This window comes from Lagenorhynchus albirostris, chromosome 14 (assembly GCF_949774975.1).
Source record: "Lagenorhynchus albirostris chromosome 14, mLagAlb1.1, whole genome shotgun sequence".
NCBI classification, from domain to species: domain Eukaryota; kingdom Metazoa; phylum Chordata; class Mammalia; order Artiodactyla; family Delphinidae; genus Lagenorhynchus; species Lagenorhynchus albirostris.
Window position 1 is genome coordinate 81,481,966 of NC_083108.1, and position 24,464 is coordinate 81,506,429.

The window sequence follows — 24,464 nt, forward strand, 5'->3', positions numbered from 1 at the left end:
ACTCAGTTATACATACATATATTATTTTTCATATTATTTTCCATTCTGGTTTATCACAGGATATTGAGTATTGTTCCCTGTGCTATAGAGTAGGACCTTGTTGTTTATCCATCCTGTATATGCTAGTTTGCATCTGCTAATCCCAGGCTCCCAATCCTTTGAGAGATATAGATTCTTTTTTTTTAATATATTTATTTATTTATTTATTTATGGCTGTGTTGGGTGTTTGTTGCTGCATGCAGGCTTTTCTCTAGTTGCGGTGAGCGGGGGCTACTCTTCGTTGCGGTGCCTGGGCTTCTCATTGCGGTGGATTCTCTTGTTGCGGAGCATGGGCTCTAGGCGCGCAGGCTTCAGTAGTTGTGGCACGTGGGCTCAGTAGTTGTGGCTCACGGGCTCTAAAGCACAGGCTCAGTAGCTACTCTGCGGCATGTGGGATCTTCTTGGGCCAGGGCTCGAACCTGTGTCCCCTGCATTGGCTGGCGGATTCTTAACCACTGCACCACCAGGGAAGCCCCTGAGAGAGGTAGATTCTTGAGTATGTTATTTTATCTCTAGAATCCAGCTATTCCTGAAACTGGAATCCAATCCTGGATTCTTAAAATTTTTTCATTAAAAAATTTTTTTTTTTTTCTCTAGCTCTCTGTCTCTCTGCACTGGGAGCAGCTCTCCTGCCACAGCTCTTCATCCCCTGAAAATGTACATTTGCACGTTTGTCTCCACCTCCTTCTAGGTCAGGAGAACCTCTAAGCTACTGAGCTGTCTGCAGTGGTGCTGAAATGAACAGAGACGCTGACAGATGAGAGCCTCAGCAGCTTGGCAGCCCCATGTCCCAGGACGTTGCTTACTCTTAGCAGCAGCTTCCAAAACAGTGCCCCCCAGCTTTCTTTTTTAACTTTTTATTTTATGTTGGAGCATAGTTGATTAACAATGTTGTGTTAGTTTCAGGTGTATGGCAAAGTGATTCTGTTATTCTTTTTTTTTTGCAAAGATGGTACAAGAATCCCCATTTACTCTTTTATTTATTTTGATTTTTGGCTGCACAGCACGGCACGTAGGATCTCAATTCCCTGACCAGGGATTGAACCCGTGCCCCCTACAGTGGAAGCACAGAGTCTTAACCACTGGACCGCCAGGGAAATCCCCGATTCAGTTATACATATACATTGCAGTGCCATTTCAAAGGACATCAACACAGCAGCCAAGTTCGTTGGACCTGAGGCTGTCACAGTAGGTGGCTGGCTCTGGGGCTGGAATCAGAACTGTGTTTGGGAGCCTCATCATTGGTTATGCCAGGAACTCTTCTCTGAAGCAACAGCTCTTCTACACCATTCTGGCCTTTGCCCTCTCAGAGGCGATGGGGACCTTTTGCCTGATGGTGGCCTTTCTCATCCTCTTTACCTTGTGAAGGAGCTGTCTCCACCTCTTATAGTTCTTTCTCCTGTGTTTCTCTGCCCTGTATGTTCCTTTTCCTATACCTCCCCAGGCAGCCTAGGGAAATTGGTTGGCTCAGGATTTGACAGACAAATAAGAGAACACAGAGAAAAGACAAATACTGTATTAATTTAAAAATATGTTTTTTTCTAAACCAGTTTAAACATCAAAGATCCAAGCGAAAGTTACCATCTTGCCCTTGAGAAAATAATTCTCAAAGGCTATCTCCATCCTTCAAGGGAGAAAGGTGACAAATACAAGCTCTCTTTTCAGAAAAAAATAAATGTTTTCAATTTAGACCAGAGCTAACAGATGAAAAATGTATTAGTTTTGAAGATAGTTCATGTAGCTTGGGAATAAACTGAGCCCAGTTCACTGGTCAGTTCTCGTCCATGTGTGTCTCGATCCACTGGTATGTTGAAATCAGTTTCTATTTCTTATTTATTTACTTTTTTTGACCACACCACACGACTTGTGGGATCTTAGTTCCCCGACCAGGGATTGAACCCGTGCCCCCTGCAGTGAAAGCGAGGAGTCCTAACCACTGGACCACCAGGGAATTCCCTGAATTCAGTTTCATGTATGGCATGTGTCTGGTCATTTATTGCTAATATGGAAGTATTAGAGTTTAAAGTTTTATTTACTTAAGCAGATGAGACAGATTGAAGGTTAGTCCTATGTTTCTCTTTGGACTGGGCCTTGTTCTAAGAGCTCCAGAATGCCTTCTTGAGGGGGAAAGAAAGGAATCAAGCAACAACCCATTTAATCTACCATAGTCCATGGCCACCTACCTTATGTGTGTATTGTAATTAGTTGCGAAAATCACAAATTATTATAATGATTTACATCCTTGCAGTCATTTGGAGATGTCATCAAAATGTAGATTTGTTTATGAGATTGTGCTCTGCAAGGGCATAAAATCCATTGGGTATATCACAGTGGGGGGAAAATGTTAGGAAACATTGGGTAGAATAGGTCTTAACAAACCCCTGTAAGGGCTGCACTAGCCCTAACCCTATGTGTCCATCAGAATTAATTTGAAAATGACATTCCAGTTCAAACCGGCCTGAGCAAAAATGGGAATGTGTTGACTTTTATCCAGAAAAGTTGAGGGTTAAGGCTGACCTCAGATGTGGCTGGAATCAGGGGTCAAACATTCTCTATCTCTCAAATCTGCTCTCCATATTGACTTTATTCCCAAACCACAGTGGGGTGGGACTTCCCTGGTGGTCCAGTGGTTAAGACGCTGTGCTCCCAACGCAGGGGGCCTGGGTTCGATCCATGACCAGGGAACTAAGACCCGATGCAGCCAAATAAATAAATAAGTAAACAAACAAACAAAAAACCCCACATGGTGGCAAGATCGCTGCCAGCAGCTCTAGTGTGAATCCTCTGAGACTCAAGTCCAGTGGGAAAGAGAGAGCCTCTTTTCTAGAAGCTCCTTCAAAAGTGTGCTGGGATTCACTCTGATTGATCTACCCTTGAATCAATTAATCGCTGTTACCAGCAGGGCACCATGTGCTGATTGCCTTAGACCTGGGTCACAGGCTCCACCTCTGAATGGGGGGGATTGTGACGGTTCGACCGACCACATGGGTCGAGTGTGGGGAGGAGATGAACACTTCCAAGCCAAGATGGACCTTTCACAGAGAGGAGATGCTAGAAAGACAGTCAACAAATACCCACTCTGCCCCAAGTGACCATCTTGAAAATGCCCAGAAAGAACCAGATGAAAGAAAATGTCTGGCTGAGGTCCAAGCCAGCCCCAAGAGTGGAAAAATAAAACCCATGATTTCCTGAGAAAATAGATGATGTTATGACAAAGCATCAGGTGTGGTAAGAAGTCACTTAGCATTCAGGGAGCCCAGGGCAAACGCTTTCATTCTCTTTGACAGAAGTCTTCTTGAGGCAGGAGATAGATGGGCCCCAGGTTAGACATTTACAACTGGCCTCCCGCTTACTTTACATGAGGCAGAAAAAAGTGGGCTTCAGGCCGGATACTTACAACTAGACTTCTGTTTGCATTTTCTGAGACAATGTAGCCAGGGGGGACAACACAAGATGATTGGTGAGAAGGAAGACAAACGACCTCGTAAAAGGGCACATCTCTCTCCGAGTTCGCCTGTGCGTCTGTCTTTCCGTGTGTACTTTGCTTTTCCAATAAACTTCTTACTTTTCTCTTTCCCTTCTGCCTCCTTGACTGAATTCATTCTTGACAAGGCAGGCAAGGACTAGGGATCCAGGTCCTAGCTGCTGGCCCCTGTGGCCTAGTGGTTAGGACCCCTGGCCCAGGAACTAAGATCTTGCTTCCAGCTACTGCTTGCTGTTGCTTGACGCAAGCTGCTACTTACTGCTGTGTGCGCCCAAAATCATTCTCAGAAAGTGAGTGACAAAATGCTCCTTCCTCTATGCTTCATCTGAATGACAGGTCTCACATCACTTCCCCATTGTCTCTCAGCCAGGTCTCAACCTTTGTCTCCTTCCTTCACACATGCTTTGCTTGACCATGGGTTCCCCCCTTGTGTTAAAGGAAATGATACCAACCAGGGTTCTTGGCCTTCCTCAATCAATAGAAATTGATCAGAGGCCACACAAGAAATTCAGCCAAGTTTTTACTGGGGCTCCTGCAGCAGGGGGAAGCAGGAACAATGAACAGTTTCCCTTGTTTGCTCACTCCCCCAGTGGGAGATGAGCTTGTTTCTTATATGGGGTGAGGGTAGGTGTGTGTCCAGGGGTCTGGCTGGAGGGGTGGCTGAGGTTTTTTGCCCACCCCTTAGGTGGTGCTGAGGGCAGGGGGCATGTGCAGTGCCCTGCTTTGGCTCCCGGACACCCTGTTTCTGCTCCCAGCTCTTCAGAAGTGGCAGTTGGGATTTTTTGGGGTCTTTTTGTATCTTTTGTCCAGAATTTGCCCCAACTGTGCATACATGCAGTTATTTTTTAGTCCCTTATAGTTTCTTTTTTTTTAATGAGCACATTTTTTTAGAGAGCTTGTTTTATTTAAAAAAATTTATTATTTATTTATTTGGCTGCATTGGGTCTAAGTTGCTGTGTGCATACTTTCTCTAGTTGTGGCGAGCGGGGGCTACTCTTTGTTGCGGTGCGTGGGCTTCTCATTGCGGTGGCTTCTCTTGTCGTGGAGCACGGGCTCTAGTTGCTCCACGGCATGTGGGATCTTCCCAGACCAGGGCTCGAGCCCATGTCCTCTGCATTGGCAGGTGGATTCTTAACCACTGCACCACCAGGGAAGTCCCTCCCTTATAGTTTCTTCCGTATTTTGTTGCTGGAGGAGAGGTTTGTCCAGGTGCAAGCACTGCAGCACTGCAGCAAAGAGTCCCAGGTCCCAGGCCTGTCTCCGAAATACCTGGCTTCCTGATAGTATCATTTAGGAATGCATTGTGTAGTACTGATATAATAGAAAACCCTAGTGTATTAGTTTAAACAGTCTGGGGGTGGGGGGGGCAGGGGTAGGGATGGGGAGTGTTTGTCTTTCACAATAGGAAGCTCTGGAAGGAGGACAGTCAAGAGCTGATATGGTCAGTCAACAATGCTCTCCAGAACACAGGCTATATATGTTTCTAGTCCAAGGTTCTTAGCATATGCACCTGCATTCTCAGGCTTGCAAGATGGCTTATGTTCATGTTTCAGTTGGAAAGAAGACAGAAAAGTCAAGGATTTTTTTGTTTTTTTTTTCTTTTGTTTTAAAATGAGGCCTTGCTTTTTTATTTGAGAAGTGTTAAGTGATTTTTTTTTTTTTTTTAAATAGGGAATTTCCTGGCAGTCCAGCGGTCAGGACTTGCACTTTCATTGGGGGCCTGGGTACAATCCCTGGTTGGGGAGCTAAGATCCTGTAAGCTGCGTGGTGTGGGAAAAAAAAAAGCATGACTCTAATCCAATTATAAATAAACATGTGTCAAAGGCTTTATTTCACTTCTTAATTAATAAGAGAATTAGTAGATGTGAAAACCAATTCAAAGGAGAATTTTAAAAAGCATACACACAGGGCCTTCCCTGGTGGCGCAGTGGTTGAGAGTCCGCCTGCCGATGCAGGGGACATGGGTTCGTGCCTCGGTCCGGGAAGATCCCACATGCCGCGGAGCGGCTGGGCCCGTGAGCCAAGGCCGCTGAGCCTGCGCGTCCAGAGCCTGTGCTCCGCAACGGGAGAGGCCACAACAGTGAGAGGTCCGCGTACAGCAAAAAAAAAAACAAAAACAAAAACAAAAAACACCCCACACATAGGCAGTCATATACACATACATAAGCAATCAGAAATGTTGAAATGGGGACTTCCCTGGTGGTGCAGTGGTTAAGAATCCACCTGCCAATGCAGGGGACATGCGTTCATAGTCCTGGTCCGGGAAGATCCCATATGCAGTGGAGTAACTAAGACCGTGCACCACAACTACTGAGCGCTCTAGAGGCCGCGAGCCTAGAGCCCGTGCTCTGCAACAAGAGAAGCCACCACAATGAGAAGAAGCCTGCGCATCGCAACGAAGACCCAACGCAGCCATAAATAAATAAATAAATTTTAAAAAAGAAAAAAAGAAATGCTGAAATGAATTTACAAGTAGATGGAAAACTAGTCAACAGAGAAATAATCAATTACAGCTCCACCAGACACAAGTTATTTGCATCTCTATGGACAAGAGCAAACTGCATTACTATCGGTTTTCTACAACTTACAAAATTGTAAAATAGCTCAAAGACAATGAAAGATGACACTAAACAGAATGATAAATAGGACACCCAGTATTCTTTTTTGTCCATTTAAAATCTTTCACAGTGTTTCCCTAGAGAAGGGATGCCCTATCTCAGCATCCACCTGCATCTCATTGATCAGAACTGCATCACATAGCCTCCTTCACTGCATGCGAGGTTGGGAAATCAAGTATCTTTAGCTGGACACACTGCTATCTCAAGCAAAACAGGATTCTGTTAGTAAGGAAGTCTGTCTCACCTATACACCCACTTGATGTGTTAAGGGCGCTAGTTTTTTTGGCTGCGTTGGGTTTTTCTTGCTGTGCGCAAGCTTTCTCTAGTTACGGTGAGCGGGTGCTACTCTTTGTTGCAGTGCGCGGGCTTCTCATCGCGGTGGCTTCTCTTGTCGCAGAGCACAGGCTCTAAGCGCGCGGGCTTCAGTAGTTGTGGCGCGTGGGCTCTAGAGCACAGGCTCAGTAGTGGTGGCACACTGGCTTAGTTGCTCTGCGGCATGTGAGAACTTCCTGGACCAGGGCTCGAACCTGTGTCCCCTGCATTGGCAGGCGGATTCTTAACCACTGCGCCACCAGGGAAGTCCCTAGGGCAGTAGATTTTAAACTAATTTTTAGCACATGTATGAGGATGGCTGGAGTAAACATCTGTTGGTTTTGATACTTCAGCATCATTCCCTCTTCTGGTTATAGTGCCTCAAATTTCCTTTGGAATGTACCCCGTCTCCACTCTCCAAACCCAGCTCCAAAAATGGACACTTAACTCAGGGCTTGTCTAGTTACGGTGATTGATTTAGGAATGGACACGATTGGAAACAAGCCAATCAGATTCAACTTTTGGACTTTCATTGGAACAAAACTGTAACTTACTCTAGAAAAATAGTAATACTTAAGCCTGAAAGGTCTTTAGTCAATTTCCTGACAGTCCTAGGTCCTCAACTGGATTCCTGTATTCTTTGCAATAATTCCACTGCCTCTCGGGGTCTGTGGCTTCCTGATGAGAAACACCGTTATGTTTATTTAATGGGTCGTTCCTCCTTTTAGTACCTGATTGCTGACAGGTTGTGACGTGTGCGCTAGCGTGACCTGGAAGTGTAGCTCTGGGTTTGAATGCCAGCAATGTCAGGCAGAGTCCACCGAGAAAACAGAACCCCATCTAAGTATTTAAAGCAGAGGAGAATTTCATTCAGGGGATTGGTAACACAGGGAATGGAACTGTTGAAAAGCTAAACAGAGGTGGTGAGGCAACTCGGAGATTAGCAGTAGCAAGAAGCCATCAGTCACCACTGGTAGGCTAGAGACTACATCCAGGGAGGGCACTATGTTACAGGAGCCCAGGGGCTGGAATCCCTAAACAATGCAGGGGAACAACCAGCTAGCTACTGCTAGAGAGGCTGCTCAAAGGGGTGGGGGTGGTCTATGCCGTTTCCCATTGGCTTAACCTAGATGGAAGCTCAGGAACAGGAAAGCCTGGGCATTCACTCATAGGGATCACCACCCCCTTCCGTACAAAGCAGGGCAGGAGAAGGGTGAGGAAAAGAACTGAGGATACTAGGTCTACTCCACAGGACTGGCCACTCATCCATATTTCATCACATCTAAGATGCCGTTGGTTGTAAGATGCAGCATTATTTTATGCATCACTAAGAGAGAAGAATGCTGCCAAATTAAACTGTGCCCGATGCTAAGACTCCATCCATTGCAAAGCATCTTGATATTGTCACAGGGAAGAGCCAAATCTGACTACGTGTTGGACCTGTTTCTTTTACTTTAACCTTTGCTTTCCGCTGCTTTTGTTCACTAAAAGGATACTGTCTATACACAATGGGCTGCCTCAGGAAACCCTGCCCCTTTGCCTGAATGTTAAACCAAAGAGCCTTTGTTCAGGGAAATATCCGGCCCCGGTCCACCTGTGGATGGCTGCAAAGAAAGAAGAAATGAACACATTCCCTCCTCAGGCTGGCCATTCCGGGGGACATTTGCAAATCTTATGTCCTTTTCATTTTACTTCCTCATCTCCTCCCCCCTCTCTGTTCTATAAAATAAACTGGCATCCAAGCCCCAATAAGACAGTTATTTTGAGACAGTAGTCTGCTGTCTTCTCGGTCTGCCAAAGTCGTATTCCCTGCCTCAACACCTCCGATTTATTGGCCTGTCGTGTGGCGAGCGGAGCGAGCTTGGACTCAGTGACAATATGAGAGATGTGAAAATGTGAAAAATGTGTGTCTTAAGATCAATAACATGCTATTAGCTGTGTGATCTTACGAACAGGTGAACTTAATTCATCCCACATTTGAGCTTCCATTTTACCATCCCCCTGGGAATTACAGACAATCCTTACTTTGTAGGGATTTTGTAACTAAGACCGGTGACTTCAGTGAGATTGGGGGTTTTGTCTCTTGTTCACTGTATTCCCCAGTGCCTAGCACAGTGCGTGGCACATAGTAAGAACCCAAGAAAGTTTTGTGAAATGAATCCACCTGGACTCTATCCCCAAATGAGCAGGTTCTTGACACATAGTGGGAAGTAAGTATCAATAAATGGAAGATATTATTACTGGAATCAGATAGACTCTGGAAGATCTTCTTTCACGAATGTCATTTAGAATTGACTCTCTTTTGTGAGAGGGGGGAAACCCCCTCTTTTACTTAAGAAAGATGTTGACTTAAAAAAATGCACGATGTGAGAGTTGCGAGTTAAGTTTTATCTGGGGCAAAATGAAGACTTTAGCCCGGGAGACAGCGTTTCAGATAGCTCTGAGAAACTGCTCGAGAAGGTAAGGGGGGGAGCCAGGTTATACGGAAGTTTTGTAACAAAGGGCAGGTAGTCTGAACATCAGAAGATTATTGTTAATTAAAGAAAACCAGATATGTCAAGTTTAGGAATTTAGCGCTTTTCTCTGTATGGGAAGATGCAAGAGTCTGGGCTCACTGAAATCATTCCTTTGATATGCACCTCAGCTATCTGGGGCCAGTATCCTGTGTTTTCACATCCTGAGTTTCCTCAGGGCTCACCTAGGGAGTGGCTGCAGTCTGATGGCCCCTAGACAGCAGGTAGGCAGGTGTTCTTTTGCTTCCTGAGTTCCCTCAGGGTTCACCAGCTAGCTCACCGTCTGGTGGTGGCTGCAATCGCTGATGACTGTGACAGCCTTTCTTTACTGATGTGACAGGCAATATTCCATTTATCGTCAGGTTTTCACACATGGTGTGTCTTAGTTTTGCTTCCATTTAGTTGTTTCATTTTGGGAAAAAACCCTTCATATCCATCCTCAGCCTGAGTCCCATTTGTGAAATGGGAATAACACTACAACACTTGTAGAGCTATGAGAGTTAGGGAAACGGTGACCAAAAAGAGCTTTGTAGATGGTGGAGGTTGTTCTTTTCTATTTTGCTTTATCCTCCACTCATATCTGCCTCATTCCCCTCCTTCCTTTGCAAACTTCTCTGCCACCACCACAACCACCCTTAAATTTTCTGCTCAAAACTGCACACGAAGCCATCCGGCATAATCTGCACCGGAGACTGTGGCCTCTTCTCTTTAGTCTTTGATAAATGGAATATTTAAACAAAGGCTGTCACAGTCATCAGCGATTGCAGCCACCACCAGACGGTGAGCTGGTGAACCCTGAGGGAACTCAGGAAGCAAAAGAACACCTGCCTACCTGCTGTCTAGGGGCCATCAGACTGCAGCCACTCCCTAGGTGAGCCCTGAGGAAACTCAGGATGTGAAAACACAGGATACTGGCCCCAGATAGCTGAGGTGCATATCAAAGGAATGATTTCAGTGAGCCCAGACTCTTGCATCTTCCCATACAGAGAAAAGCGCTAAATTCCTAAACTTGACATCTGGTTTTCTTTAATTAACAATAATCTTTTGATGTTCAGACTACCTGCCCTTGGTTGTAAAACTCCTATATATGCTGGCTTGCCCCCTTTCCTCCTTGCAGTAGTTCTCTCAGGGTTACTTGAGATGATGCCTCCCGGGCTTGAAGTCCTAAAAATTCCTGCCGAATAAAACATAAATCTCAACTTTTAGGTTGTGCATAGTTTTTTAGTCAACACTCACATGGGAGAGATTAATTCCAATTTACAACACATGTAAAGATCGATAAACACTAGGAAGCTGTGAAAACAGTTGTTAGGGTGGTGAGACTGTGGGGCGATGAGAAAAATGAAAATTGCGTTGATATTGTCTTTTTAAAAAGAATTCCGCCAATGTAGGGTACTGTGTTGAAATGAAACCAAACGCCTTTTCCAGCTGCAATCTCCCCGTGAAGGAAAGACTTATCCAACAAGCTGGAGGTTAGTCAAGTCTCCAGGATGCACCCCAGACCCCGGGGGCCACGTTCTCCGAGTCAAAATAATGAGTCACCGCTGATTTACATGCATGTCTCCGCTCTCTAAACAGCGTCCCCTTCCGGGAGCCGGCCACGGACCACCCGTTCTCTCCCATAAGTAACTAGCACCGCCTACTGGCTGTCAGCCTCTAGGCTGCTTGGCTCCGCCCCTGAGCGGAACGCGCATGCTCCCCAATTCTTCTCCGCCCCCGCCTTCGAGCTTCTCGCGACAGCCGCTCCGCGGAGACTGAATCTCGCGATAAAGGTTTATTATCTCGCGGGACCGCGGCTGGCAGACGGGCTCTTGGGCGGCTCTGGCCGGGAAGAGGAGTCGCATGTGTCGTTTCAGCTGGCGGTAGTGGCGGGCGCGGAGGCGGCGGAGGCTGTGCGACCGCCTGGGTAATGACCCCTCGTGCCTCTCACGCTTCCAGGAAGCTCGTAGAGAGCGTGGGGGAAGCTGAGGTGCTCCCCGGCGGAAGGGGGCCGGGCCGGGCGTCTCCACACCCCCGCCCACATGGGCCGCTCTGGTGTCCCCGGGGTTGCCCCTTCGCCTCAGGTCGCGCCCTCACACCTGGTCGCCCTAGTCGTCGCCTCAGTGCTCTTACATTCTGCCCCTTCCTGGTTCTTTTGCCCGCATTTTCTCTCCTCAGACTCTGGCCTCCCCGCCCCCTCCCACTCCCTTTCCCTTCCGTGACTATAACGCGTCCCTCCCTTGGCCTCTAGCCCACCCCACACCCTGCCCTCCGGGCACCTCCGGCGACCCACCCCTTCTTCGTAGGCGTTTCCAGCCTCTTCAGCTGCTTTGTGGCCTTTCCCTGTTGCTGCAGTTTGTTGCATCCTTTACAGATCATCCCCCAGACCTTTTGCCCTGTCCTCTACCGAGTTCACCCTCCCCATCTTTTTCCCCATGGCTTTCTCTTCCACTAGTGCCCTCCTCCCCCTAGTTGTCATGGCCCATTTGCTGTGAGTCTCAGTGTTGTCACTTGCTTCCCTGTAGGCCTGGAAAATGGTGTGCCCAGAATTACTCATATTTTATGAATCCTAATGCAGCTTTTATCTCTCATTCAGCAAAGAATTGAAACAGATTCGGGGTGGCGGGATTTCTAGTAGGAGGAGGCCGGACTACACCTGAACACTGCTTCTCTGAGCGTCTTGGTCCAAAATAGTGAAGATGTGTTATTTTCCTTGCTTACAGGTTTTGAGATGGCTGCTGACATTTCTGAATCCGGTGGACATGATTGCAGAGGAGACCCGAGGAGCAATACCAAGTTAGATGCAGATTACCCACTTCGAGTCCTTTACTGCGGAGGCAAGTGTTGGAAGGCAGAAAATGGCTTTTACTCACTGTATTTTTATGCATTGTGATAAATGGTTTCACATTTGGTCCTAGTAGATTTTTCATCTTTGTCATTTGGTGAATCTTTAATTGGGAGCTGGGGAAGAGGAGGCATGGATTAACAGGCCTTTCCCAACCTGTGTGACTTGCGTCTTGTTACGTGGCCTGGAGAAGTTTACAGTCCAGTTGGAATAGAGATGTGTAAATAGATTATTCCAGCCTAGGGCTTCCCTGGTGGCACAGTGGTTGAGAGTCCGCCTGCCGATGCAGGGGACACGAGTTCGTACCCCGGTCCGGGAAGATCCCACATGCAGCAGAGCGGCTAGGGCCCGTGAGCCATGGCCGCTGAGCCTGCGCGTCCGGAGCCTGTGCTCCGCAACGGGAGAAGCCACAACAGTGAGAGGCCCGCGTACCGCAAAACCAAAAAACGAAAACAAAAAATAAATAAATAAATAAATAAATAAATAAATAAATAGATTATTCCAGCCTAATGTTACTTGCTAGTCTGGCTATTAAAGGTGGGCTTCTTGGAAGATATTGAATCTTAAGGGATGAGAAGGATTGGTTGAGGGAGTGGGGAAAGGCATCCCAGATGAAGTGAACAGCTGTGCAAGGAAAAGCTTTGTCTGTGGAGAAATAAACACCTTTTTATTAGTATAGTGTGTAGTATAGGAATGGTGTCAACGAGTGGAAGATTATGAGGTTGGAGTGATGGGTAGTAGCACAGTCTTGGGAAAGTGTTCTTGGTTTGATTAATAAAATGTGAATCAAGATTTTTTTCCCTTTGAGTGTTTTTCCTCATTTTCAATCCAGAGATATTTGTGAACTGGAAATACTCTAATTTTACTAGCATCTTGGAAAAGTTTAGAAAAATCTGAAGACATAAGACAGTAAAGTAAAAGGGCAAGTAAATATTATTTTTTTTAGTAAATATTTTTGGCCACTTACTATGTGCCTAGCAGAGTTTTAGATGCTGGGGACTGAATAATGAATAAGTCAGGAAAGGTCTTCGTGCTCAGGGACCTTACATTCTGTGAGTGTGATAGGGATTTCTTCTGGAATTTAAGTACTTACAGTACTTACAGGAGAGGTGATGTCACTGAGTTAAAAAATTGTATCAACTCATCATTTATTGACTATCTTTGATGATAAAATAAAATGAGTGTAAAATATCCCAGAGAGTAGGCAGGGGAGCTTTTTGTAGGGTTGATTGAGATGTGTTATGATATTCGTCTTATTTGGTTATATTGTTTGCCTTTGGAGTCATGGGCCAGGGTTTGTATCCTTACCTTGGGCATTACCAGCTGCTCCTGCTTAATTTTAGCTGTGTGACCGTGGGCAAGTTAACCTGATTTCACTAAGGGTTAGAGGTCTGTTTCTTAAGGTCTGAATGAAAATGATGATTACATCTGAAGTCAGATGATTCCTATAAAGCTGGTTCAGCAACTAACATAAGAACATAATACAATAAGTGCTATTATTAGGGAAGTATACTAGTTTAGTTTATTCCTCCTTGTTTGTCAGATACAGTTAGGAGCTATTGTTCTTTGTACCCTAATTCACCGAATCTAAGACTCCATATGTTATAAGATGCACCATTATTTTAGGTTCGACTAAGAAAGAAAAAATTGTTAGGTTGACACGCCATAATTATGGAATGCATCCCTATAAAAATGAAAAAAAATTAATGAAATACAGTATATGAAAGCCATCCTGTTCAAGTGCTTATGTCGCTCCTAAGATGGCTTTGAACAACTGCACTAAGTATGCAGTCCACCCCAGTGATACTTTGTGTTGATCAGAGGTACCAGAGGTACCTAACCTTTTCGAGAAAAGTTTATTTTTATTTCCCTCCCTAGTTTGTATTGATATTCCAGGCACTAGGTTGGAGACAGGATTACCTTTTCCTCAAAGAGTTTAAGGTCTAGTTGTAGGAGAAGCACTTAGGGAATATTAAATGCTAAATTCAGTGGTACTGACCATAGCTATGAATTAGGGTTTCAGGAAAGGGAGGGATCTTTGTTCAGAGGGAAGCTGGGAAAGCAAAGTGAGGAAGTGAGAAGCCTTAGGTAATGGGCAGAATTTGCAAGGAAAGGTGGATGAATTATAAGAAAAATATGGGGGCATGGTTTAATATGGTATCTTCATATTAAAGATTGAGGAAAAAGTTAAGGGGTAGAGGGAAAAGAAGGGGCTGATTGAAGCAGAATGCTGGTTGAAGTATAGTGAGAAACAAGGGTAGGTAGGATGGGGTCATTTCCGGGGAGATATATGTCTGCAGGATTGAGACTTCAGAATATGAATTCAGTCAGAGTTTGAATCCTGGTTTAGCCATTTACTCACTGGTGACCTTGGTCAGTTTCCTCATCCATAAAATGGATAACAGCCTACTTCAGAGGGCTGTTGAGAAGAATAAATGAAATATTACTCCCAAAGGCTCCATCTCCTAATATCATCACATCGGGCATTAGGATTTCAACATGTGAATTTTGAGGGGACACAAACATTCAGACCATAGCAGAAGGTCTCATGGATGATGTGGCTTTGTTCATCACATCTCATCATGTCAGCAGATACATAATGTCAGGTTGTTCTGCTGTTAGTGATGTGAAGCTGGTGACTGCTCAGTCTTTTCCTTGAAAAATGACAGTTTACAAATAGTAAATCATTTGTGGAGGGAAATAGACTGTAAAAAATAATGTGGAATTTGGAATATTTGTCCAACTTTTTTCATCGTATTAGAATTTTGCTGAACCAAATATTATTTGAAATGGTGTACTAAGTGTTATGGTTTTAGTATTTGCTGCAATGGTATTTAACCTATAATTATATCCTGAAAGTGTGGCTGAATATCTGTACCTACTAGTATTTGAACTTGAACTGTGAGGATTAGAGAGCTTCTGGTTAACCAGGAGAGCTTTAGTAGAAAGAACTCTAAACTGAAATAGAGATGGTAGATTCTAGTTTTCTGCCCTGTGCCACCTTTGGCCTTGGATAAGCTATTTAACCTTTTTCGGCTTCATCTGTGAAAGAGTGATGATGGGCTGGCACACAGCTGCACTGCTTTTATGTGTTGTGTGGTCTAATTTAGTGGTTCAGAGCATGACCTTCAGAAACAGACGAGGGTTCAAGTCCTGTTCTAACCAGATACAAATGAGTTACTTGTTCTAAGTCTCATTTTTCTCATTCATAATACACATACGATAGTTCTTACCTTATAAGGTTGTGACGATTGAACATAATAATATAAAGCATAGCAAAGTGCCTAGCATGTGCCCAATATATGGTAAGTGCTGTTATTATTAACGGTGTACCACCCCTCCTCTCCCTCACAAATCTCAAGGTGTTGTCACACTGAACTATTCCATTCCTCACCTTAAAAATAAAAATAAAATAAGCAGTTGACCCAGTAATAGAGTTTTAGTTAAAATTGGGAAACCCTTTGAGTTTTTCTAGTCCTTTAGCCTTTGCAGGCTATACAGTGACAGGATTGAACCAACTTTCCTTCTAAGGAAGGAAATTCACAGTGTCATGGTCTTAAGTAGCATAATACGAAAAAAGAAAAGGAAAAGTATGTTGCAAAGAAATGGTAGCAAAAGTGCTACTGAAGTCTGTAAATGTGTTAGTATGAATAAAAAGTAGCGGCTGTTTTGGTGAAGTTATCAAAAGAAATAACCAGCTCCATTCAGCCTTTGTTGTATGGGGAATTGTTCCCATCCTAGCTTAATTTCAGACCCATTGAGGTTGTTGTGGTAAAACCTTAAGACATGCCAGATAGTATAGTTTGATGTTCTACCAACTGAAGGAGACATTGTTCTTTACATCCAAAAAAAAAAATTAAGATAATATTTCTATTAATCATGTGCCACTTACCTAAAAAATAAAAAAAAGTGCATGACGGGGTAGTATTTGAAAAGTGGTACAGGAAAGTTATAGGAAAAAACAAATGAAGCATTTTTGTCAGATTAAAAATAAAAGTTGTTATGAGCCGTGTGTGTACGTGTGTATTTATTTATTTATTAACATTTTCAAATCTTTTTTTCTCTCCATCCCCAGTCTGTTCATTACCAACAGAGGTAAGTCCTTCTAAAATTCTTTTTTTCTTTTTTAACTTCTGCATTTGAGGTCATTGATTTTAGAGCTAGCTTGGGAACTTCTTACTTTTTTTTTTTTTTTGGGGGGGAACTTCTTACTTTTCATTTTCTATTATTTGATGGCAGAGTTTCAGCCTTTTTTTTTTTTGAGTTTCAACCTTTTATAGAGAACTTTGGTTTAGAATACTTTTATGGTCCTACAAATTTTTCTTTAGACTTTGAGTTATATGTGTGCGTCTTTTGCACTTGGCTATACATAGTTTGGATTTTTGCATGGAACTCATGAATAGTCAGCTAATAAAACAAGAGTAAGCTTAAAGCCAAAATTTAACATCCAAACAGAGAAGAGAAAGCATAAATTATGTGTAAGACTTTCTGTTGATAAGCTTCTAAGTCAGGTTCTGCAGGCAGGTCATGAAAATGAGACACCTGTGTGTCCAAAGCAAGAAAAACACCTGCTCGTTTTTGTCTGTTTCCTCCTTTTTCTAATGGCCTGTTTGTTGGAGAGGAAATAAATTGGTACAGTGAGGAGGTGTCTTTTAATTTTTAATTTCTTATGGGACATTTCCTGGTTGAATACAGATTTCCTGTGGATAAGATGTCAGGTGGGAGTAGTTGGTTTTATGATTCTATATATAGCAAGCACAGGGAATGATTTTTAATTAAAATGATTAAAAATGTACTGTTGTGACTCAGTTTCTTCTTTTCCCTCTCCAGTACTGTGAATATATGCCTGATGTCGCTAAATGTAGACAATGGTTAGAGAAGAATTTTCCGAATGAGTTTGCAAAACTTACTGTAGGTATGAACATTTTTTTTCCCTCTTTCATCAAAGCCTATATACCTTTGGCTTTGCAACGTGCAAATGCAACATGCATTTGTTTAGTAGGATATTACAGAATTATATCTATCTATTCTATTAACTTTAAAACTGTTTTAAGTTCTTGGGTTAAAATTCCTTACGTAAAATCACGGACTGTGGGACTTCTGGTGGTGCAGTGGTAAGAATTCACCTCCCAGTGCAGGAGACTCAGGTTTGATCCCTGGTCAGGGAACTAGATCTTACATGCATGCTGCGACTAAGAGTTCGCATGCCACAACCAAGGAGCCTGTTGGCCACAACTAAGGAGCCCACCGGCCCCAACTAAGACCCAGCACAACCAAAAATAAATAAATAAAATTAAAAAAAAAATCACAGACTGCTTGTGTCTTATCTCTGAGACAGGATAGGTCAAAGTATTAACTTTCTTATATAAAGAAGAGTAAATGGTTTAGGGGCATATATTTTCTTTCATTCATTTAACAAATTTTTTTTTTATTTTTTATTTTTTATTTTGGCTGCGTTGGGTCTTTGTTGCTGCACACAGGCTTTCTCTAGTTGTAGTGAGCAGGGCTACTCTTCGTTGTGGCTCATGGGCTTCTCATTGCGGTGGCTTCTCATTGCGGAGCACGGGCTCTAGGCGCGCGGGCTTCAGTAGTTGTGGCACACGGGTTCTAGAGCGCAGGCTCAGTAGTTGTGGCACACAGGCTTAGCTGCTCCGCAGCATGTGGGATCTTCCTGGACCAGGGCTCGAAGCCGTGTCCCCTGCATTAGCAGGCGGATTCTTAACCACTGCCACCAGGGAAGTCCAACAGATTACTTCTTGTAAGCATACTGTATGCTATACACTCTTATTGGATGCTGAGAATAAAGCAGTAAACAAAAGACCTACTCTTTGGAAATTATATTCTAGAGGGAGAGACAAAATAAGTAAAACAAGACAAATGAAATAAGTACATTAAATTAGGATAAGCAGGGAATGGAGAGATAAGAATTGTTGGGGAGGGAATTTGAAATTTTAGGTAGTAGCCCTGAAAGATTTTGCTGAAAAGATGGCATTTGAACAAAGACCTAAAATAAGTGAGGGAGAGAGTCCTTTGGATATCTGGGAGAACAACATTCCAAGCAGATGGTGCAGCCAGTGCAAAGGCCCTGAGGCAAACACTTACCACCGCTTACAGCATATTTAAAAAACAGGAAGGAGGTCTTTGTTTCTGGAAGGGGAGAAGGGTGGGAGATGAAGTCGGAGAAGTAGTGAAGGACCATGGCTTAAACACCAGGTCTCAGCTCTCACTCTGAGTGAGATGAGCTATTGGAGCAGTTTGAGCAGAAGGGTGATATGGTCTGACTTCTGTTTCAGCAGTGTCTCTGGCTGCTATGTTAAGAATAGACTGAAGAGAGGCTTAGGCAGCAAAGCAGGGAGACCAGATAGGTGGCTCCTGCACTGATCTGGTCAGGATGGTGGCGACTAGAATGGCAGCAGTGGAGACGTGAAGAGTGGTCAGATTCTAGATACGTTTTGAAGGTAGAGCTGACAGGGTCTCCTGATGTGTTGAATGTGGGATGTGAGAAAAAGGGGCAGCTAAATTTTTGACCGAAGCAACTAGAAGAATGGAGTTGCTGTTGCCAGAGGTAAGGAAACTGCAGAGGAACCGATTTCCTCAGTTAGCTAAGATTGACGCCCTCTTACAAGATTGTTAAAAATGAAGGCAGTAGCAGGGAGAAGGGAAATCCTGGGCTGGAAAGTCCTGTCACGTATACCCAGTGTTATCCCACTACTTGCTGCTTTGATTTTCAAATAGTTTCCATGAGACACAGCCCCTGAGACAACTTAGTCGCTGTCCGTGATTGGATAAGAACCCTCAAATCTGATGTAACGGTCTACGTGGTGGGCCCTGAACATGACTTGCCTAGGACATATCTCCATATTCAGGACCAGACTTCCTGTTAACAGAACTAGTACGCTTAGATGCTAAATATTCCTGTGGAGTCTTGAGTGTTCTGTGCTCATTTAATGTGGCTTAAAAAATTGTGATCTTCACATATCAAAGACTTTGTTTTGTCTTCTATCACCATATACTTATCGTAATGACTTCAGAATTAGGCTTGATAGGCATCTAGCAGTATAATCGCTTGCTTTATAAATGTTACACTCATTTGTTGGTAAAATACCTTATATGTGTTTGAGGTTCCTCAAGGGTAATTTTTTAACATAATGAAGTGATGTTAATGCTTTTGGATTTTGTTTTTATATCTAGAAAATTCACCCAAACAAGAAGCTGGAGTTAATGAGGGTCAAGGAACAGCAGGGGAAGAGGAAGAGAAGAAAAAACAAAAGAGAGGTGAGACCTGAATCCATGATTTGATTTACACAAACATACCCTCCCTCTGCTTGAAGAAATAAGAAATGAAAGCATTCCCAAAGTGAATAACATCTACCTGTTACTGTAATTCTGTGTGAATACCATACAGAGGGATACAGGATCATGTTCTCAGGATGACTGGATTGCATATGAATCGGGCTTTATCAGTAAATTGGATCTAAGAAAATATGCTTCATTTGCCATATATATACATAAAAAGCATCCAGCCAGCTTATGACTTAAAAACTTTGTTACCTTATTAAAATACCTGTGTATTCTATTTAATTAGAGTGAGGACACTTAAAAAAATTTTGTTCTCTCATTACTTCTGTCAGCTCAGTTGAATTTTTCTTTTTACAGCTGTTAGGCATACCTGTTTACCTCTCCTCCTTCTAAAATGAATTCCTTGTGCCCTGGATCGTGTCCCCACCTGTTTCTTCTTCCTGCATTAATTCTCCCTTGTGATTAAAATTAGCTTATACATATATTTTAGGGCTTTGCATTAAAAAAAAAAAAAAATTCCCCCAAGAGCTCATATCTTTCTTTGCCCTATTCTCTTCCCCCTTCCCTTCTTAGCCAGACGTCCTTAATAAGACTAGACTTACTATCCCCCTTTCAGTTCGGTCATTGAGTCTTTGCTCCTCAGTCCATCCTAACCTGACTTTCATGCCATTGAAACTCCTCTAACAAGGGTCACGAACGGCTAGGTGATTGCTAAGTGGTAAGAGCATCTCATCTGAGCCCTCCCTTGAAGTGTCGTGCTTCCTGCCTCATTCTCCTTTCACTGCTTCTCAGCCTTCTGTGCAGACTTCTCTTCTCCCTTGTGTCCCTTAAAAATTGGTGTTTCCCAGGATTCTGTCCTGGGCCCACTTACCTTCTCATTCTGCATATCCTCCCTGGATGATTCCGCCACATCCTTCTGCTACCACTCTCTGCAAAGCTTACAGTACCCAAATTTATATCTCTAGTCCTGGCCCATGTCTCTAGACTAGAAATGCGCATATGGTCTCACAGGTACTTCAAACACAGCACTTCCAAAGTAAACTTATTAAGTCCCAAATCTGCATCTTTTGTTTTCTTCATTTTGGTTATTAACAGCACAGTTTATCCAGTCATCTGAGCCAGAAACTTGAGACCCATCTTAGATTCATTCTTTTTGACCCTCTTAATCAGTTCTAAATTCTGTCATTTCTTCTCCTTCCTCTGTTTATCCTGTGCCTAGTGGCCATTACTGTTGCCACTGCTTTGTTGAGATGTTGATTGAGTTCTGCCTGAACTAATGTAGGAGCCTCATCAGTGGCCTCTACCATTGCTCTTCACAGACCCACCCTCCACACTGCATGGTGATCTTGACAAAACATAAATCAGTAATTTCACTCCTGCATAGTCAGTTGTTCACTGGCTTCTCTTTGCAATATAAAATGACAGAGCTTGTGCTGTTCCTTAAATTACTGGTATATAATCTTTGCTTTTCTGGCTTCCTTTCTTACATATCCATACCCTTCCTTCATCAACACAAGTGTATTTGCAGCCAATTAAGCTGACTGCTCTTTTCCCCGTTGGGGCCACGTATGCAGTGGTTGCAACCAGTAGCCTCCTTGGTAGTGTATGCAGCCTGTTGGCTGTATGGGTTGCCCTAAGGGATCTTGGAGACAACCCTTTCCAGTGGACATTCACATCTGGCATGCTGTCCCCAATCTAGGCTCCAGGTAGATACGCGTGGTGCCTTTGGAAAGCCCCAGGGCACAGTGGCCAGGGTCCACTTTGGCCACATTGGCCAAGTGATGTCCATCCGCACCAGGTTGCAGAACAAGGAGTATGTGATTGAGGCCTTATGCAGGGCCAAGTTCAAGTTCACTGGCTGCCAGAAGATTCACGTCTCCAAGAATTGGGGATTTACTAAGTTTAATGTGGGTGAATTTGAAAACATAGTGGCAGAAAACCGGCCCATCCCGGATGGCTGTGGGGTCAAATAGATCCCTAATCGTGGCCCCTGGACAGATGGCAGGCCCTGCGTTTCTGAGCGCCATTGTCCCCTCCTTACGCCAACCAGTAAATCCTACTTTCCTGTCACATACACACACAAAGACAAGTGTAGTTCTCAAATATAATGCCCTTTATTGTCTCTGTACTTGTTTCCCTTCCCTGGAATATCCTTTTTATATCTCCCCAGCCCTTCTCCCTTCAAATGGACCATTTCTTATTCTGCAAGCACTTAGATGCCTCTTCCTCTAGGAAACTTGTCCTGTTCTCTGGAAGCAGAGTTAGCCACTCTCTGCAAAGCTTATGGTAGTGCCATATTCGTGGATCCTATTACAGTATATATCAGGTTGCTGTACTTATTTAACTTTTTGTTTCCCTGCACTAGACTGAGAGTCCCTGGAGGGCAGCGACTATGTTCTTCTGTTCATCTTTGTGTCCTCAGCCCTTAGTGCAGTGCATGGCACATACTACTTAATAACTATGGATTGAATGAATACTCATGCATGTGTTTATTAATTTTGTATTAGAAAAAGAAACTTTAGAAATTAGTATTTCATACCTTTTGAAAATTAATAAATTTAGAGACAGTATTCTTTATTTATGATAAGAACAGAACAACTAATTCTGAGCTCTTTCTTAATAAATAAAGGTGGAAGGGGTCAAATAAAACAAAAAAAGAAGACTGTACCACAGAAGGTTACGATAGCCAAAATTCCCAGAGCAAAGAAGAAATATGTAACAAGAGTGTGTGGCCTTGCGACTTTCGGTGAGTCCAAGCTTAAGTATGTTTAAAATGTGGGAACTACATTCCTTCATTTCATTCTCTTTTTAATCTAGTATCATGAAAATTTTACAGTTCTGTTTTTTGCTAAGAAGATACAAAATGAGATTTTGCATTTCTAACTGTAGGTTCAAAATAAAAGTTTGAAGCAACTTATAAATCTTTTGCACAGGGGACTGGTTTAACTTTTTCCTTTCCAGAATTTCTGTTTGGGCACGTTTTATGTAGAATGAGGAGGGCTGGATAGGTTTCCCCGTGAAGTCTACCAGCACTGCTCCTTGTTCCATGCAGTCTCGGTAGCCAAATGGTTGCAAAATGACCTATCCCTTCTGGGATGACAGTAGAGGGTGAGGGAAGGTGGTTAGTGGCAGGATGTCCTGCTTCAGAGCCCCTTCAGTTCCTGGAAGACTTGAATGAATAGTGAAACCACGGTGATTAGGTTCCTTCATTTGACAACATGGAATGAAAAGCAGTCACTAGACCACATCATAAATATTAGGCTTGTTTCTCTGCTGTAAATTTTTCTTCTATAAAAAGGGATAACCAAAAGAACTTCATATACTTGCAAGTGTAGATGTAATGTTGGAATTAATGTGTTCCTGGATTTATTTTGGTCTTACTGTATGAGTTAGGAATAGTGTGGATGATCTTATTTTTATGTACTGAGGCTTTATTTGGCCTTAAAAATATAAGTTGAATTGTTAAGATGACTGCTTATGGGTAGTTTGTAATTATTGTTCTGAAAGGAACATGAAATCCATTAACAAAGTCTGTTTTATGAATTTAAAATGCAGATTAAATTTCAAGATGGAAAAATATCTTTGACATATGATTCCAATTATAGTCTTGCTATTTCTTTTTTTAAAATAACAGAAATCGATCTTAAAGAAGCACAAAGGTTTTTTGCTCAGAAATTCTCCTGTGGTGCCTCAGTAACAGGGGAGGATGAAATCATCATTCAGGGAGACTTTACAGATGACATAATTGATGTCATTCAGGAAAAATGGCCAGAAGTGAGTATTTGGAACATGTGCATCTATAGAAATAAGTTATTAAAGCAAGTTCCTTCCGTGTTAGTTGATAACCACAACTCATGAAATGTAATTATTTTTATTTTACAGGTGGATGATGATAGCATTGAAGATCTTGGAGAAGTGAAGAAGTGATTTTGAAAATTTGTCTGTATTTAAAGATCTGAACTGATTGTTGATATGGCCAAAGGGAGAGAGGCCTTTTAAAATATATATATATATATATATATATATATATATATATTTATCCTACAGTAAAACTGTAGCCTACCCTCACCCTTGGCATTTTCACTGTTCTGTACAGGGCTGCTTGTTTTTTTTTTTGTTGCCAAAGTCTGATAAACAGGAGAGACTGTCATGCTTATGCATGAAATAGAATTTAGTCAAATAAAAAATTTTGGTCATTTGGTACTGACTTTTCTCTTTCTTTTTAAGTTTTTATTTTTGGAAAAATTAGACTTTCTGTGGAAAGCTTTTCTGTTGATTATTTTAAAATAATCATGATTTTATCAAATCATGATTTTTTTTTTTTTGGTTGTTAAGCTGAGTGATACTTTGAAGAATTTGAATTTGGCTTCATTACCAGTAATAACTCTCCTTGCTTCTTTGGTGTGATAGTTTTGAGACGCTTGAGCATCTCATGGATCTGTGGTTGAATTTGCTTCATTGTCACCAACCAAGTTCACTTTGTGGGCCTGTTAACGTATTGTTGGTAATAGTTGATCAAGCTGTTGTGGAGATTATTTGGTAAAGTATATTAAAAGCCTTAAAACCATCTGCACTGTTTGACCCACTTCTTGACATTATCCTAAAGATACAATGTCTTGCTTAAAACTGTGGATGAAGGTGTTCATCACAGTGCTACTCATAATATAAAAAAATTGCAAATGATAAAGATGAACAATTGGGAAATGGTTAAAGAAATGATGGTTTGTCATATGGTAGAATATTTGCAGATATTTTAAGATATTTTCTAAGAATACTTGGAAAGGTGTTTGATAATGTTAAGTAGGAGGTCAGACCCCCAAATCCATTTTATACATTATTTTCATCATTGTTTTGAGTGGATAGGCATCCAGAGAGGCTGAGTTCTTTTTCTGGCTATAAATTTATGTAAAATTCTCCTAACCATTTGAAAATAATATACACCATTGCTCAATATAGTCTGGAAAATAGCAGTTAAAATGTGTTTTTCTTACAAGAGAAACAGTGACAGTGAATCTTAATGAGTACATTAAATGAATTTAAAATCTGTTTTTATAAAGGTCTTATGTCAGGTGCTACAAACTAAAGACTCATGGTATTTTAAATTGCTATAGACACCTTTAAGAAAGTTAGAACCCATTGTTTATTGCCATGCAAATTGCAATCAAATGAATTAGTGGGTTTTTAAATAATTGAAATCTTAGACTGTATAATAAAGATGTAAATTAAGAAAATGAAATTCTGCATTAACTGTGAATTTAGCTAAATAAAATTACCTGATGAAGCAAATTTATCCATCAAAACCATTTGGTATGTGGTTATGTGTGTATTCTCTTGGTGCTGGAAGATGTCTTTGTGCTTGTATCAACACGTGTGAC

General features: G+C 42.4%; 1 protein-coding gene, 1 non-coding gene and 1 pseudogene across 2 annotated transcripts; all 3 read left to right on the plus strand.

Moving 5' to 3' along the window:
* The first annotated feature begins 652 nt into the window (after nucleotides 1–652).
* Nucleotides 653–1,405, plus strand: LOC132504107 (ATP synthase F(0) complex subunit C2, mitochondrial-like; annotated as a pseudogene).
* A 9,316-nt stretch (nucleotides 1,406–10,721) lies between these two features.
* Nucleotides 10,722–23,290, plus strand: DENR (density regulated re-initiation and release factor). Its single transcript, XM_060120959.1, has 8 exons — nucleotides 10,722–10,872; nucleotides 11,669–11,782; nucleotides 15,866–15,885; nucleotides 16,621–16,705; nucleotides 18,982–19,065; nucleotides 21,719–21,835; nucleotides 22,724–22,863; nucleotides 22,972–23,290. The coding sequence occupies exons 2-8, from the start codon at nucleotides 11,677–11,679 to the stop codon at nucleotides 23,014–23,016; spliced, it is 597 nt and encodes a 198-aa protein (XP_059976942.1). The 5' UTR covers nucleotides 10,722–10,872; nucleotides 11,669–11,676; the 3' UTR covers nucleotides 23,017–23,290.
* Nucleotides 20,612–20,744, plus strand: LOC132504608 (small nucleolar RNA SNORA70). The gene has a single exon (XR_009534990.1). It is a non-coding gene; the product is annotated as a small nucleolar RNA SNORA70 (small nucleolar RNA).
* Nucleotides 23,291–24,464: the final 1,174 nt, after the last annotated feature.